The following is an 18773-nucleotide window of genomic DNA, read 5'->3' on the forward strand; positions in this document are numbered from 1 at the left end:
TGATGAGCCGATAATATGCCTGGGCAAATTTTGTTCCCTTAGACATACACCTCAATGGCAGTTCTTATATTTACATATTTACATATTAACATATGAATAAAAGAATACTTTAACAAAAATGCCCGGGCTTTTATATATACAATATACAATGTACAGTTATTATTCCAGTTAGAATTATTCCTCAGCAGCTGCAAACATCATGCCAGTTGCCATTAAAGCTTGCTTACCGTCCTCCTGTCCTTTTCTTAAAATCTCGGACATCCCCAGAGTTAATGGGGATGGCCACATATTCCATTCCTGGCTGGGGTCCCCCCATCGCTATTTCTCGTAGAGGATATAATCCCTCCCTTAAAGCAGATTTCTGATTTCTTGCCCTGCTTCTGGTTACCGGCCCCTGTGTTTCATGATCCGATTCCGATTCTCCTGGATTAGCTAATTCGGGGAGTCCATTAAGGACGGGAGCCGTTGGTGCGGGCGGTGGAATATAGGGCGGGGGTGGTGTCGGGACTTCTAAGTCTTTTCTCTTTTTATCCCACCCTCCTTTTTCTTTTAGAGGATATAGATGCATCCTCACATCCAAATTTATCCAGAGGTGCACATACTCACTTTCTTCTAGACTAAAGGGTTCCTTTGAGTTTACATAAATATTTAGGCCTGACAAACCCAATCTTCAAAAGACCCAAATACAGGCCAGTAAAGGTGGTCTCCTCGAATCTGTTTACCACCCCAAACTTCAACACAATAATGTATCATTTTTACTTTATTCCTTCCCCGCCTAAAAGGGGAATCATCCCAATTCTTAATCATTTGTCCTAACGGACTATCAGAAGGAACAGAGGGTATCCCTACAGCATTGGATCCCTCCCTCATGGGGCCAGAAGGCTTACTTTTCTTCTGTCCCATCTTCCGGAGCACCTTCACACACACACACACAGCGCTTCCCCCTTTTCGTGGCCCAGTCCCTCGCGGGAGGTGGGAACCGCACTACCGAGGGGTCCGCACTCGCTTCGTCCGCACTTGGACGTCTCAAATGTCGTGCTCCGGGATACCCAACCCCAACCGAACGGAACACCGGCCTATACTTACCCACCCCGTGGGTCTTCGTTCGGGCTTCGTGCACAAAGGTTGCCTGGGGTTTACCGGTTTTATTTGCTTGTGTCTAATTTTGGGTTCGTCGGTGAAGGGTTTGAATGAAAGTAGTCCTAGCGAAGGCCGCTGAAATCAGCGGGGCGCCCCCTCCGAAGGTCTTTCAATCAGATTTGCCTTCATCCGAGTCACGGCACCAAATTGTTATAGATTAGACCACACAATTTACAGGTCTATTGTAATTATTTTATTAATCAAGTAAGCAGACACAAGCAAAACAGCGCTGGGCGGCTGGGGAGTCTCCGCTCCGCAACAGCACGCACCTTCCCTTTCCAGGGTAGCTATTTTATAGCAGTCGAGTTCCAGCTTATCGAGACCTATTGAACTGGCTGAGGCTGCGCAGTTTATTGTTGAGAGGGGGGGGTCGTTGTTCCTCTGCTGGTGTTCACACCTTGTGCTCGTATTCAGGTGGGGGTAATGAAGCGGCAGACAGGATGTCTGGTTTCACTCAAGGATGTGTATCCAATACTCCCTCCTGTTATCTGCTTGCTTTAATCCTCCCCTTTACCAAGGCCGTTAATTTGTACAACCTTATCTCTTCAGCAGTTTCTCCAAATTCCTCAAAGACAATGAACAAACCCCCCACTAATTTATCACAATCCTCCTCCGCTGCCCTCCCGTCCCCATGCAGACGCCAGCCTGGGCACCGTGCCCAGCTGTGGGGCCGCAGCGCCCACTACTTGCCCCGCCAGGCCCATGCGGCCTGCAGGGACTGTCCAAGCCCATGCCATGGAGACGCTCCCCTCCGCCTGCCTGCACCACCACAGCCACTGCCACGCTCCTGGCCCTCATTAGCACTGCGCTTATGGTCCTCGTTAGCACTACTCCGCTCCCCTGGCCAGAGCAGTAGTGGGGCTGTACACGTAGATTTAGTTACCGTGGGCTAGAGGCTGAAAGGAAACCCTGCGTTACAGCTCTGATTACACTTACATGGCAGGAGAATACTCCTAAGGCTGCAGCTGACATTTTCTTTTTGTTTGCATTTGTTTTCTAAGCTGTTCTTCCTCTTCTTTGCTGTGTGTGATCTTTTTATTTATTTATTTATTTATTTTTCTTTCTCTTATTTGTCTTTGTACAGCTGCTCATGAACCATCTGTGAAAGGCTTCGTCCCTTGTAGCCATGCAGCATAGCACTCCCTGAGCTGCACAGGCAGTCCCTGTTACAGATGAGGGCAACGAAGAGGATGGAAACAGAGGGTGGTGGCTGCAGGCCTTTTGGGAGGAGGCAGGAGCAGCCAGTCCATGGTTTGGACTGGCTGGAGACTTCAAGACAGCAATAGCTGTTTCCCAGGCAGCCTGCTCTGATTCCAGGTTGCAGAAGGAAAATCTCTCCCCACTCAAAGGCTGCAGAGGATACTGCCCATTGCTTTTTCTTTCCAATGAGCTCTAGCACAACCTCCACTGCTCTAGACGCTGCTTTGCTTCTCATATTTTCAGCACATCATTCTCCCACTGCAGTTGCACCCTAAACAATTTATAAACTTCAAGGTCTTGCTAAGAAAACATTTTCAAATGTGTTATCTTTTCACATAATTTGTTTGTGATATAACAGCTTTTTTTTTCTTTTTTTTTCTTTTTTTTTTTTCTTTCAGATCATGCCATTTTATTACATCTGCCTCAACTTTCCTCCTCTTTTCCAGCTCTTAACTTTACATTCCACCATGTCTTTCTCCCTCTTACAATGTCCATGTTATTTAAGTGCAAAATAATAAAGGATGATGTGCTCTAAAAGATGTTGCATCAGGTGTAGTCACACTGCAGAAGGGTTCTTTAAATGTCAAAAAGGCAATAGCATTATTCTTCCAATGGAAATTATCAAATGAAGAAACATTAAGTTGCTTAAGATAATTTGTAATGTTCAGCACTTCTTTGGGAGCATTCAAGTATCTGTGTTTCACTGTGTTCTTCTTCAGAAGGAAATAAATCGCACAGCCTGAGAGGTCCCTCCTGTATAGAAATGCCATAGTGTGTGTGTTGGCACGAGCTTTGCTCCTTTGGCTCCAGTGCCTGCTGTCGGTGCTGCTGGCCTCACACATGCTGCAGCGAGGTCTCTGTCACTGAGAGAGTCCATGTGCCTGATTCACCTCCTCCCTGCAGGCTGCTGGGACCAGCTGTGCCGGTGAGCAACATCCTGGTGTGGGAGAAAAGCTGTGGCATCGCCAGGCAGGCAGCCTGGCTGGCCCAGATCTCCATAGGAGCTAATATTTGGGTCTGGAAAAGATGAGAGATGTCTCTCTGTCACTGATGTGCTAAGTGGTTAATCTGAGCAGATGAGAAGTAAGCATTCAACAAATAAGGGGGCAGTCCACCCTCTAACAGCAAGTATTTGTTGGATATGTATACCACAGCACTCAGTTACATCGGTTCGGTTAATGGGAGCTCACCAATCCCCCAGCCATGTGTTCTAGGTTATGGGAACCTGGAAAGGACATATCGTTCATACGGCATATAGACATACATATGAATAAGTATAAATGTATTGTGCATGTGTGTACTGTGATTCAGTATTATAATCAACAACGATCTTTCTTTCTTTTTTTTTTTTTTTTTTTTTCCCCCATTACCTTGAGACTGGTATCCTGTGCATACTCAGGTGGCCTCTATCACCACCACTCCTGAACCATTACTTTGCTTATCTGCACCCATCCCATTTACAAAATCAAAAACTGGGCTGAGGCAGCTGTCTTTCTGCTGCACCAGGCTGCTGAGCTGCAGCGAATTTGGCACCCCCTTCAGGTGGTGCTGAGGGTTGATGCCTTGATGCCCTTTTTTCCACCTGTACCTGCAACACTGCTGAGAAGGAAGAGCTGGCCTCATTGCTCTGTGGAGATGTAAGGGAAATGACTCTGTGCCCCTTGAGAACACCTCAGCTGCCTCTATCTGAGAGGCCTGGATGCAGGAAGGATAACAGCAACAAGCATGTCGCAGCATTTTTATTTTTATTTTTTTCCAGGATTGCTCGTATAATATAAAGAGTGCAACTTCATGATGAAAGTTAAACCCAGGGAAGGGCACCCGTGCTTTTCCTCACTTTCTCTACTCTTGTGCTGGGCACATCAAGCACTGGTGCCACAGGCTGGTGGTGCCTTGTTTTCCCCTTGGATCTGTCATTTACCCTCTACTAAAAGCACAGATTTCACTTGAAAACAAACCAACAGAATGTTGCTGATACAGAAAGCCCTATCTACAAGAATAGATCCCAAGTGTGTTATTTTTACAGTTGCCTGATTGTGGAGGTGGGACTGACCCCAGGCTTTCTGCATTTGACTTGGCAGAAGCCACCAGCCTCATGCCTCAGCCTCTTGAGCATTAGTCTCCGCTCCAGACGTATATGTGTCTTTGCAGTGCAGATTATACACAGCACACATTGTTACTTGTTTCTTTTCTGCCTGGAAAAATATTTTCCTTTCATGTAGTTCAATGTCATCTAAATGAATGCTTGCTGTCTTTCTGTCATTCTGAAGCACAAGTTGATTCTGCAGACAGTGCAGCACATAGCATTCAATGTTTAAGCTGCCTATTGAGCTCTACCCAAACACCATGGCCTTGAAATGAATGTGTTACACCATGGAATAAACTCATTGCAGAGAATTATGACTAATTCTGGTAACTGGATTTAACAGATTATGTTTATGAAGAAGCTGTTTCATTCTTTTCATTTCATGTCACATCCTATTCCATTTAAACTTGACATCCTATTTTTTAACAGAACAGATGCCACAACTTTAATGACTGAGAAACAGTATCTCATTAGTCTCAAAAAAAAGAAAAAAAATAAAAACAAAACCAAAAAACTTCACAGCTTATCATCAACTTTCATGAGAGAACTTGCAGACAGAGCAGGAAAGTGGGATCAGGAACCTGATGAGGAATACAGAGAAATGTTAAATAAATTATTACTTGTGCATTATTAAAAATAATAGGCACACTTCTATAGCTCCTGTCACATAATGAACTCAAAGCCATTCATAATTAATTTAAGAACACCAGGTGGGTGAAGTAACTATACCACGTTGTTTTTATGAGCAAAGAGCTGAGATATCAGGAATTGAAGTGTTTAAGGTAACTCAGACTCCCCTTGAGCAGCACCAGTGGGTTTTTCCCAAAGGGCACTCTGTCAGGTAAATAACGTGGGCAGGCATCCCTATTTGTTTCCCATATTCCAAGCTTGTGGAGCTGGGACCATCTGTCTGTCCTGCATTTGGCTGGAGCCTGACCTGTGTGTCTTAGGCCTTGCCCGCACTAGCCCAGTACCAGTAACTGCACGGGATGTGGGCTGTTCCGCCCCTTCACCACGAAATCCCGAATTGCCAAAAAGATGTCTCACAGTGCAATGCCGTGACAGTGCACTGAGGTCTTGCGTCATGTCACTTACTCTTGGTGAAGTCTGAGAAACTGTAATGCTGCACAGGACAGGGAATAAAACAGCCCCCCCAATGCACAGGCACTGCTTTAACTCATGGATAGACGGACAGAAAGCGCTAAGACTGGGAGCTGCCATGCCAGCTGCACCCAGGAGGGGCAAGAAGATTTCACCTGCTGCTGAGCTCAGAGAGGAAATTAAAGCCCTATGCCAGAAGATTTTCTAATGTGGTATATTCCAGAAAAAAGAAATGACATTTACTGGAATACTGACAGTAACACAGCAGAGTGTTTTATCAGAGCTTAAGTCAACTGTGCAGCTCGGATTATTTCCACTTTTGTAGGCTGGGCTGCAGAGTGCTGTGGGAAGCAGTATTTCAGGAAACAGCACGGCAAAAGAGTCTGAGTTGTGCTCACCCAGGAGAGCGTGACTTGCCCTTGTTTCCGCTGCGATGCTTGGCTTTGCAAATGGCAGATGTTTCTTTTTCACAGCTTTCATCCTTATTTTACTTCTTGTCAGCAACTGAGTCAAATTGCACTGTACGTGCGGTGTCCTGTGACCGTGTTCCTCATCTGGAAATGACAAATTTTCTGTGAAACAAAATGATATCTTCTTAAGTTGTCATTTTGCTCCAGATTAAGGCACACTGAGGTGGGTTCTGTCTGCACCTGCTCACTGCATCACACAGGGAGCAGCAGTGAGGTCCTGCAGGCAGAAAATACTATTTTTGGTTCTGTACTTTAAAAGCTTCTCTCTTCTTGCTCTTCCTAACATTGTGTGCTTTATCTAGTCATGTTTTAGAACTACTATGAAATTCTGCATTTAAAACACTTCCCCAGAAATCAGTAGGCTCTCTTTGGTAGAGAGATAAGTAGGAAGAACTCATCCCATGTCACAGCTCTGAAAATAAAGCTCCTGGCAAATTACTGTTGCTTCCTTCTCATTTTGCTTTAAATTTAAGCTCTTGCTTGTAGGGTTGGCATCTGGCAAGAAGTGTCTGCAAGTGGCTCCAGTACTGGGCCTGGTAAATGCTCTTCTGAAAGACCCAGGGAGTGTCAGGGAAAGGGATGGCCATGTTCTCTGAAGATCAGCAGGCCTCCTCCAGAAGGCAATGTCTGAACTATGAAAACAGGTAATTTTTTATTTGTGTCATGGCAGAAAGACTGTCAGGACTCCAGCTGCTGACAAATGGATAAACGAGCTGTTTCTCACGGAGGTTACCATGAGTTTTAGCTGCACTAAACATGAGATTTCCTTCCCCAAGGCACCATCCTTTTCATGGGAAATACCTTGGTAATTCTTGCCACTGCTTTAGAGCATAAGTGTACTACAGGGACTGCCTTATAAAATGGGCTATGTGAAGATTTAATGACTGCTGTGATATTTGTAATAACCCGGTGAACAGCATACTCTTCTCTCTGTATTTGAAAGAGAATGAAGACAGGAAACCTGTGATGAAAAATGGCCCTATGAATAATTTATTTGACATAAAGCTGTTTTGTATCTTGACAAAAATCTTGTAACCCTGTGACAGTGGAGCTCCTGAAGCAGCACAGTTTGCTTCCAGGGCAATCTGGTTTTCTGTTATCTTCATTTCTTCTTTTGTAGCAAGAGTCTTGTTTACTGTTAGATATCAGAATTCATCATTAGTAATTATACATCAGGAGTTTTCTATCTCTACCAGCAATTGTTTTGCCATTGTGCACTGCACATTTGCAGAGTGAACAAAAGATAATTTATTGTATATTTAATAAGAAAGATATGGCCAGGAAACATTTATGTTTTTGTGAATTAACAAAAAGAATGAAAGATCTGAACAACAGAATTATGTACAGGTTTGGCTTTTGATTGCATTTTTACCTAGTAAAAATGACATTAGGACTAGAATTAGATTTTCCAAAATCAGATTTTCTGGAAAAAAAAAAAAAGAAAGAAAAAAAAAAAGGAAAAGAAAGGGTTAACTCAACTTTTTTGTAGTTAGAAGACGGCATGCAAAAGAGGCATTTAATACCACCAGGGAGCCATCCAGCATTTATGCAGATTTGACATTTTCTTCTTTCTCCACTGTTTGCACCTGGAGCCCATGGTGAGTGGTCTCCCCATGTTTGCTGTCTCTAAATGTCTCTGTCTCGGCAGCTCTTTGTTCAGGGCCTGTGCATACACAGAATGGCGAGGACCTCCGGCCCAATGTAATAAGAAAGGCCAAGGCTTGCCACTCGCGGCCTTGGCCTTACCTCACTGTGCAAACAAGTGCCCTCCTCTCCCTTCTGAGGCACACGCCAGCCTCCCCCCCACAGAAGTCCCAGGGACTCGTGGCAGGAGCAGGAGGTGACACCAGGACAGGGAAGATGCTGTGGCCCAGAGGAGAAGTGCTATGAAGTGCTGTGGCTTCACCAGAGCCAAGGAAGAAGCCCGGACAATGCTACATTTTTATGTAAATCACAAATATAAATTTGAATCATGAAAAAATACCACCCCAGAGCTGCAAAGGCTGAAGGGCAGGTTAAAGCCCCAGTCACCAGGGTATGTGTAGTCTGCTCCATCATCCCTCCTGCTATGTCCTATGCCAGGGGACGGCCAGCCCAGAGTAAAGGGCAGCTTCAGCAGCAAGACAACATCTGCATTCAGGGATAGAATGCATGGCTAAATCAGGAAGCCGCACAGTGATGATCTGTCTTCAGTAATCTCTTCAGGGCTTCCTATTCCCCTTTGCTTTTTGTCAGCTAGGAAGGGTGTGCAGGTGATGGGGAGGGGAGGCTTCTGATTTTCAGGTGGATCAGCAAGGACTCTTGTGTTCGCTGTGCCCTCATTAGTGCTCTTGAGGGGCACACTTCCCACAGATAGTACTTAAATTAGCACCACTTCAGTGCTATTCAGCACATATTCTTTCATATTTGAAATTGGAAAGAAACTTTCTGGTCCTCTCTCTGATCCAAGAGATATTTGTTGCAGCAAGGTTGGTATCAGCTAACTTTGATTCAGATCTGCCTGCTGGTTTGCCTTTCACCAACCTATGAGTTCACCTATGAGTTCAGACACTGCAGTTTGTGCTTTCTTCTCACCTGCACTGTGCAGTCAGCTGTGAACTTGGCCCTTGTGTAACTGCTCACAGCACACTTGGCCCCTTTCATGCTCCGTCCTGCTCCCTCCTTCCAGAGGAGCTCATTCACACATGGCCTCCAGCAATTCCTACTGCTCCAGCAGGAGCCCAGAGTACCTGTTTGTGTGTTTGTGATTTCCCTTAGTGAAATGAATATTTGATAGAGCATGGAAATGACTTGTGGCAATGACACCTACCATGGTTATCAACACAGTATCAGTGAACTCGGCAGTGCTAGATCCTATTTTCAATACAATTCTTTCATTTTATTCTCAGTCATTTCTGGTACCGCTTATTGCCTTGGTCCCCCAGCACCTCTGCAGCATGGTACCATTTAAGACGATAATGCCTTCTCTCCAGAGCACCTTCCCAAATGGTTCTTAGCTGCTTGTAGGTGTCAGGCACACCCTAGCCACCAGCTGGCCTGTATTGACTGTCTGCTGTCTTACAGGGCTACACAAGCAAAGATCTTGCTGCTGGGATCCAGCCTGTGCAGACTTTCTGCTTTCTTTGAGTCCCTTTGCATTGGGTCCAGGGCAGCAGGACCCAGGAAGGCAGCATGAGCTCGTGCTATATGAGCACAGGGTCCCTTGAGGCACCATAAGCACCCCTGCACAGTACAAATACACAATCTTGTGGCTGTTCAGGGCCCTCCCATGCTACTTGTGTCCACCAACAAATCCAGCCTTCTGTTTGTTACATGTAGGGTCACAAAGTAGAAAACCATGTGCTGTAAATGCACAGCGAACATGCACTGTAGGGGAAATGGGACTGGAAAGTGTCCAAATACATCTCTTGCTTAGAAGGGGTGATTTGGCTGCTGTGAGCTGCTTGAGCATCTCAGTGAATATTATCTCTGCTGCCACCATAAATTTTAGAAATCACACAGAGACTTGAGACATTCAAGAGATTCCAGTGTATTAAAGCAAGAGGTGGTGGAGATAGATAAAATTAAATGCTGCGTGTGTCTACTGTTGTACCTAAACCTCCAGAGCATAGAAAAAGGACATTGGGTTAAATACAAGTTATCAGGCTGGAAAAGGATGAAATTCTTGCCACTGTCAGTGTGATCAATTAAATGGAAGGTAATTTATTTTCCAAATGTGTGCACTGGGACAAGTCCAAAGCATCCAGCTGACAAGCCCCACCAAAATGGACTGACTATTTCTCTTCAAGCAAATGGAAAGGCTGAACCATATCCAGGGTTTCTGGGAGCTTTGTAGCAAAGCTGGCCTGAATGGAGTTGAAGTTCATCTGAGGAATGCATTTCTTTGGGAACAGGCAGGCTGATACCATCAACAGCTGTACGGGCAAATAAATGCTTTTGAGGTCCCATGGACAAAAGTCACTGAGCATACAAACAGTGTGGCAGGATGAACACATCATGAGAGAAAAGACGAAATTAGGTCATCAAACTGAGCAAGGAGGAGAAACCACACTTGCTATTTGTTAGTGATTCTTAGATTGCATTGTAACACAGATCAAAAATGACTTCTATTTCTAGCCTGTTTTTAAGAAAACAAAAAACAAACAAACAAACAAAAAACTCTTATTCTAGAAGCTAAAGGTATTTCCTACTTCAGCTGCCATATGCCAGCCTGCTCCAGCTATGCATCCCAGCTGTAACTCGCAGGAAGGGGCTGGTGCTCCTTGTCATAACCTCACTGGTAGCACTGCCAGCACCTGGGCATCCCACGTGCCAGCAAAGGGAGGCAGAAAGCAGCCTCCTGAGCCTCCAGGAGCCAGGAAAAGCCCTGGGGCACCAAGATCTTCTTAACAACTTTCTTTGAAAGGTAAGACAAGTCTTAAAATAACTGCCTGGACTGTTTTTGGTTCATTGTGCTTTTTATCAAGAGTATATTTAGCTGACAAAGCTTAGCTAAAGCCTCACTGGAGACGTTATATTCATACTGAAGCTTGTCCGTGTAAGAGAGCAGCTCTGAGCATAGCTGGGAGTACCACAGGGTGGTTTCTCTTTGCCCACTGAGAAGTGTTCAGCGTGAGTGCTCTCATTTCTCAGCAACTATGAGGGACTATCACCTCTGCTGTTCCTCTGCTGCTAGCAGTTTCATCACATAAGTAGAGACAAAAATAGATAAACAACAAAACAAAAAAAACCAGCCTGAAATAGGAGGGGGGGGGGGAATAGTTATTCTACTACAGGTATAATCAACTAATGGGACAAACATCTCTGTCTACCTGCGGTGGATATGTATGAGGGGAGAAAAGAGTGAAAAAAAGCATTTATCTTTCCTGTAAATAGCTCCTTTGTTATCCTTAAACACAGAATTGCTATATTTAGTGTGCATGCTGATAGGATGAAGCAGCAGAAAGAGATTATGACATGACCGTGTCTAGCACAGGCTTTCAACATGCACAGCTGTGGCGAGAGGAACCATGCCATTCCCAGGAAGGTGGCAACATGACATTTGCCTGTGCTCTGCAAAGCCCTTAGAGTCCAGCAGATTTATGGTCCACCACAAACAATTCGAGGACTGTTAAAATACATGCTGTGGTGTTTTAAACCACAGCTCAAATGGGGCTTCTAAAGGGGGAAGGAGAATTTGTTTATAGTACGTACATCTTAGAGTCCCATGTAACAAGAGTGGTTATGTTTCCTCGGGGTGCTTGGATAGATTTGTATGGGTAACACTTGCCTGCTGGCCTATGGTGATAAACATGTCGTCGTGCTGCAGCAGAACTCTGTCTTAGCAAAGCCTGCTATGTTGCTAGGTGAAAATCTCTGAGACCCAGAGGTGCCTCAGTATCAGAGGGCAATATTGTTTCCTGTCTAAATAATATGTTGTGGGTTTTCTTGTGCTCTTCTTTGTTCAAGAGACTTGTGCCTGAAATACTTTCCACTCATCCAGAAATGAAAGGTACTTTGCCAGAAAGGGATTTGCTTATCAGCTATGTTAGTTGACATTGCATCACTGATGTATTTTGCAGCACAGTAGGGTCCACCAAGTTAACATGACATGAAGTTACAGGTGATGATATGACACGAGGGACAGGGTACTCCAAGACAGAAACAACTCTCCTTGTAAATTTGCAGCAGCCCTACACTTTTAATAAATTCCAGAAAGTGGAGAAAACTGTGAGCTGTCTCTCACAACATCTTTCTGATGAAAGCTCACCCTTTCTGTGACTCCACGGTAACTTTGTGCCCCATGTTGCGTATTGCAGTGCATTTGGGCAGTCTCATCTGAAAACAGGGTAAATGGCAATTTGGAGAACTCCCTGGGGTGGGGCAGAACAGGATGGCATCTTACCGGGTCTTTTACTCAGCTTGTTTGGTGTCCTGGCAGGCAGCTAGAGTTATCCTCAACTGATTTTTGACCCACGTTTTAGACTGTCCAATTCTGCCCCTGCTCAAGAGACATAGCCTGACGATAAGCTTCCTCAGCAGCTTTTCCTTGATGTTTGGGGGGAAGATGCATGTCCTAGTTTTGGCAAGTAGGTTGGTGTGAGACATTCTTCTAAGCTCTGGACTTCTTGCCACCTATGACTGAGAAACAGTTAGTTTGGTCAAAAGCAACTGCCACGGATGCCATTCACACCCTCTAGCATCCCTGGTGACAAAGTGGGTATCGGAGGAGGCAGAACGGCCACGGTCCCACTGGTGTGGGAGTGCAATGGGTAGCCACTGGGAGAGGGGCAGGTGAAGGGGAGGACATGAGTGAACTTGCAATCACCTATTAGAAGGATGACAAGCAGAAGATAGTGAGAGTGCTTACACATAAAATCTTTCACAGAAAATACTGTAGCTTTTTTACCTTTTGAGTTGCTCTGGCAGGTAATCAATTGTGAAGTACAAACTGGGTTCATCAAAAAGAGCAACTGTCTTAAAAGGTTTGGCCCACACGATATCAGAGATCTGATTGACCTCAAAATCTCTAGCCTGCAAAGACAGGAACCAATCAAAGGGAAAAAGAAAGAAAGACAAAGAAAATGGGATTGTTATCCAAAGTTTTAGAGTGACAGAACTGGTGCTGACTGGCAAACTGCTCTTACCCTGTCCAAGTGACCTCTGAGGTTGGTTTTTGCAGCTAAAACGACCCACAAACATTACTTGTGAATTCTGATGAATTTCAGCCAGTTTTGTGACTGGTGTTTTGGCTCTGACACCTTGCAAAACAACCCAAATCCAGTAATAAACCTTCCCTATCAACTTTTAAATGGACTCAGCCATCAGAAAGATCCCAGGAACAGGGCTGGTGTGAAGACTGCCTGGCATTGCTGCTAACAGCCATAAACCATAGTCCTTTCCTGTAGGGAGGCAGAAACTGCAAGACCTCCCAGCAATCTGCTTTGAGTTTAATTCCAGACAACATTGTTGTGGACACTGTCTCCCTGTAGATTGAAAAATTCTGCATGTTGTTTTTTTTTATTATATTTTATTTTTCTCCCAAAGGGCTTTATGAATGCTGGCTGGACAGCGCTGGAGCTGTGCTACAGGTTAGAGGAAAAATGATTTCTGTGTTACAGAAATGCTGCCTGCAATATTAAGGTCACTCTGTCCTAACATGATTCCACCACAGAGATGAATACAGATTGTGATGCACTGTGTTACGCCGTGTCGTACTGAATTAACTGAAGGCGGTTTGCCCCAGGGGGTGCCAATTCATCTGTTCACTGGAGCTCGCCCCAAATCAACATAAAACAAAATCGAAAGATTCTTCCACGACAAACCGCCTGCTCATTCATCTGTTGTTTCACTGCGGTGCTGTTCTCATTACCACATTTGATTTAATTTGTACGTGTACTACTCATGGAAAAAAATAAAAAATTCCATCATACCCTTGCTTTGGGGCGTGAAAGGTCAACAAAGCAAGTAGCTGCTGCCTTTTGGGGCAATCAAAACACACTGTGTAGGATTAATTTGGAATGGCTTGCTTTAAATTAAGGAGCTAAAAAGGTTTTAATCCTTACTTAGAGGTGTGTGTGTTTTAAATCAATTTACACCAGAATATTGTATAAAGGATTCCTTATCATACATGGGCCTTTTCCCTTTCAAAGTCCACACATATCCCAATATTAAATGAATTATCATGTTAGATCTATGTTCTAAGAAGTACGATTTCCTAAAAATAAAAAGTTATTCAGCTCATCAACTTGAGTAGTGATCACAGTAGGTGGGATCTTATAAAAACACCTCTAAGGAACAACTGAGCTGCCACACAGTGGATTAAAAACTTAATTTCTATTAGGATTTTCAGTTTTGGCCCATGTGGTAAGAATTTTATTTACTATGCAATCTTAAAAATACTTTGAATTAATAATATGACCTTCACAAATTCTCAACAGGTGTATTTAAACTGCTAAGACATTTTCTTTTCTGATAGCTTGGCTTGGTAAGTTTAGCACTGTCAACTGAAACGACGTAAGTGGAGTAGATCAAAGGAGGAAAGTTCCTTATAAATTCTTCCTCTATAGCAGAAAGTAAAATCTAAGTTAGGTAATGAAAATGACTGATAACTAAGGTTCTGTCATCATTAGCTTGTGACAAAATTTTGACAATATAAAGTTCAACATAGAAAAAATGAGATTTCCACTAAAGGTGCTGCATTTCTTCAACAGACAATGCTTTTGCATTTCACAACACGTTGTGACACCTGTTTGTTATTGTATTGCTAACTGTCACCTCCAGACTGCTTTCTGACTTCTCGAAGATCCCCAGCACCTACCTTCATCAGCCACAACGATCATACAAATACAAGGGTTTGGAAATAATGGATAGTAAAAAGGAAGATATAATATTCATAAGTGTGTTTAGGGTTGCTCCTAAGCCAAGACAATCATTAAGCATGTAAAGATTTTTAAAGGATGTTAGAATGCCTTAACATCCCACATTTCTTAAAGGTCAAGTTGGGAAATCATGCCAATTTATCACTTTTAGTTACAACACAAAGGTAAGTGACAAAGTCTTTGCTTCTTATTAGTAGCATTCATGTAGTTAGGATGATCCTAACAACTATTTAGCAACAGTGCTTACCTGGTAGCACAGATAACCACCCAGTCACTGTTTCATTCTCAGTCATTAGTAGTTAACTCTGCAAGCTTTTTACTGACATATCCTTTTCCCTCAGTGAAATGAAGATTAAGCTCTCTCAGTAAAAAGGAGCACATGTATTTCTGCGATTTAGTACCACTTCTGCTGAGTCTTTCCAAATACTTTATGGCCTCTGACTCTTATTTTCAAGGCAGTAAGGATGCAATTTTAATTTATATAAGTAAACAAGACAAACCATACAAACTGGAATTTATTTCACTCATAAAGTACAACAAGGAATATAAGAACTTCTGTTTTGCATCTATGTTTTTAAATGCATTTTTGGTTACTTTAATTTTAAAATTTAACATTCTGTAAGAAAGTACACTATCAAAAGCTATGTTTGAAGACCAGTTAGGAAGTATTCTTACTCTGTGTTGCTTGACAGATTGTCACACAGAAATATTTTAAAACTTTTTTTTTTTTTTCTGCAGAAAAGTCAGAAAAAAATCTTTTAAAATGCTCATTAATCTTAAATGAGGACTTACTTGTTAATATATCAGACAACCATTTGAAAATTGCATATTGGCAATATCCTGCCACCCTTGTATTCTCAGCTGTATGTAGTTGTAACATGTTCTAGCTTCATTTTGATAAGTCATGAGTTTTAAGATGACACACACTAATTAGGACTCTTGAACCTTTTCTGCTACTCTAAGCAGCACAGGTTTTGCAAGAGGAATTAAGTATTGTTTATCTACTTACAATAAAATATATGGGATATTAACTCTGGCTAACTTTATTTTTTTTTTTACATGTTAAAAATATGTCATCAGAGCATAGCAAAGCGCTCTTTTAATCTTTTGATGAGCTGTTGTGTATCAACATGGCCTGGGAATGCTTCCGCTGACTTTTGAGCAGCTGTGTAACTCCTCTGAAGATCTCCAACCTATAAGAAACACACAAACTAGTTTTGTAAATGCAAGCACTACAGTATTTGCATCATATATTCTGTAAAGTACAGTTCTGACACTCACAAATGTTTAAACATAGCTGGTCCTCAGACACAACAAATAAAACAGACAGTATGCAATTTTTCAGACTCAGGATTTTTTCCCTCTTACTTTAAGGGGTGAGAATAAAAATAAGTGTGTGTTTTCTTTTTTAATGGGAGGGATGCATCAAGACAGTAACTTTATATCTTACCTGACTTCTTGGAGAAAGGACAAGGTACCCTACGCTCAGTGCTTAAAGTTAGGAGGAATAAAAAATGGAAGACTTGGTTTTAAATCCCATAAATGTTGTCTCATAGAAAAGAGAGAGCCAATCAGGCCTCTGCAAAGGTCACAACTCCATGTGATCTGCAACCTCACAGAGATGCAGGATAGCACACAGAGCTGATGAGATGTATATTGCTCCTCTATTGTTTTTTGAAGTATGTTTCCACATTAGGAAAAAGTAAAGTTGGGAGCAAATAGACATCATTTCTTTGAAGAGGGAAGTGATGTAAGGAGAGCACCTCAGAAAGTGGGTTCAGAAAAAAAGAACCCAAAAGTTTGAAACCCCATCTAGAAAAAGTGATAGCTTCTGGATGGAAAGGGAGAAGCAGCAGAAAGTGGCAGCAGGTGACCTTTGTTGCCTGTGTGTCTGTCAACACAGAGGTTCAGTACAGCAAAAATTCTCTGGAGGAGAAGAAAACCAGGGTCCTGGTCAGAGAAGTTACGTCCTATAAACCATGACATTACACTGAATCTAAGAATTGCATTATCACACTGCATAAACAGTTAGTTGACCTTGCCATTTGTCTTCTTCCACAGCCTGTGCAGTTCCTCTGTGCAAAAGCTACATAACTAACCATTTGCAGACTAGGATTTAGTCATTAATCAGTAAGTATATAATGCAATTATTCCAAACCATATTCTGTTTCACAATGAAGAGGATATGCTTACAAAGTAATGGGTTGTTCACTCCTTGATGCAATCTGTAGGAGTTGGGCTGCCCACACAACACAGACTCATAAAAGAATCTTGAAGATATAGGCACAAGCCAAGAAATACTATTTTTCTTGTAAAAATATGGGGACTTGGACAAGTTTCTCCTTATTAATAGTAATGTCAGACACGCTGTTAATTCAGTGTCTGAGACACTCATTATGAAAAAAATACTAACACACAAAATTCAGTGGTCATAAAGCTGAAGAAGAGATATTACTTTTGAGATTACTAAAACCATGGGATGAATGATTGGGATTCCATATTTATATATATATTATATAATCACTGATAAATCATTTGATACTATTTCAGTTCACATTCTGAAAAAGCCGATGACTGTAAAGAGTGTAGATGGAATTATTAATGGACTGTCCATCTTCAGTGCATTTGGAGAATTGCAAAGTTACTCTATGGCTAGTTGGCCTCACATTCTCAAAACCAAACATTCAAATGGCAACTTTTATACATATTCTGGGTATTAAAATGTAACTTCACTTCTATCTTGAGTTTGCGCAGTACATACTCATAGAATCATAGAATCATTCAAGTTGGAAAAGACCTCTAAGATCATATAGTCCAACCTTTAAACTAGTACTGAAGTCCACAACTAAACCATGCTACTAAATTTCAAATATACAGTTTTCTTGAAGACCTTCAGGGATGGTGACTCAACCACTTCCCTGGGCAGCATATTCCAATGCCACGCAACCCTTTCAGTAAAGAAATTTCTCCTAATATCCAACCTAAGTATTGTTTTGTCTTAGCTGTTTAGAACTCTGAGTAATAACAATAAAAACTCGACTGCCCCCATACCAAGGCTCAATTTTTAAGATTTTAAAATAGGACAGTACATTACCTTCTCTGAGAGTATTGCAAAATTAAAATGGGGCTCATACATATGAGGTGCTAAATATGAAGCAGTCTGCAGCAAAGCTCTTGCCTGTGTAGAGAAAGAAAAAAAAAAGTAGTGAAATCTGCGAGGGAGGGTAACAAGAATCTAAAGCAATTTTCATCTTTCTTGAAAGAAACCATTTTGGGTTCTCTTTACTAGGCCTTTGCTAATAATGCCACACTACATATGGGTTACACTACATATAAGCTACACCAATAGTAAATCTAGGCATAATACAGTTTAAAAGTAATGAAATGAACAAGACTCTTGATGGAGTTAGAAAGGCTGTGTTGGGACCGTATTTAATTAGGCAATTCAGCTCTATATACTGAATATAGTCATTTAAAAAAAGGCAGTTAAAGTCCCACTGAAGGTATCCATTGTCCCTGACGGCACTGTGTAACAGTGATTCAGTCTTAAGCATCCCCAGAAATCTAAACTTTATCATAAAAATGAAACAGTTCACACATTCAACATTTTGCATAAAAGCCTTCAATGCTATTTTCACACTTCCTATTAGCATAAAAAGAAAAGAAAACAAACAAACAAAAGAACATGAGATCAAGGTGGTTTATAAGGCATCCAGAACCAGGTTAATAACTAATATAATGCCCCTCTGTTATTGTCCCTGCAGCTTTGTTTGTGTGTGGAATTGAAATGGCCAAGTTGTGCTTTCCTCAGAACTTAGATAGTAGAGCTTTTATCACTTTCTCTTTAGGGATGAAGGGAGAGTTGAAGGGATGGACAGATGTGTGTGACCATACATTCTCTCAAATGACCACACATGTTGTCTTGCTCAGCCTAAGCTGCCCAGACTTTTGGAGAAATACAGTAAAATGATCCCTCCATGAAAGAAAGAAAAAAAAAAAAAGAAAGAAAGAAAAGAAAAAGATCCTTGGGGCTGAGGTGGACTTTGAAACAAATCACTGAGGGAATATGAAGTTGTAAAGCTTGACATTACTCAATACATTAAAAATTAAACAGTCTACTTGCTGGATTCGATCTTTTTTACAATCAGCAAAACACTAGTATTAAAAATTAATTAAAAAATTAAGAATCAAAAGGTGAATTCTTGTGCCATAATTTCAATTAAACAATCAGGTCAACTTGTGAATGCTTTCACAAAAAAATGGAGAGTTTTGAAAATATATAAATATATCAGATCTTTTAATAGCAATGGTATCTACTAACTTTTTTGAAAGGCAGAGCAAAGAATTTAATAAAAATCCCTTAATTTGACAAAGTTGAGTAAATGCATGTACTAACATTGTAAAATAAAATAAAAC

The 18773-nt window shown here is 41.9% G+C and overlaps 1 protein-coding gene across 1 annotated transcript in view; it reads right to left on the reverse strand.

Annotated features, from left to right (window-relative positions):
- Nucleotides 1-14129: 14129 nt before the first annotated feature.
- TTC8 (tetratricopeptide repeat domain 8) overlaps nt 14130-18773 on the reverse strand; it is a 47525-nt gene continuing 42881 nt past the window's right edge. Inside the window, exons 14-15 of the mRNA XM_082761527.1 lie at nt 17452-17535; nt 14130-15550 (exon numbers count right to left, since the gene is read on the reverse strand). Coding sequence (XP_082617653.1) covers nt 15434-15550; nt 17452-17535 — 201 coding nt within the window. The 3' untranslated portion in view covers nt 14130-15433. The remainder of the gene's footprint in view (nt 15551-17451; nt 17536-18773) is intronic.

This window comes from Aythya marila (genome assembly GCF_965140915.1).
Source record: "Aythya marila genome assembly, chromosome: 5".
NCBI classification, from domain to species: domain Eukaryota; kingdom Metazoa; phylum Chordata; class Aves; order Anseriformes; family Anatidae; genus Aythya; species Aythya marila.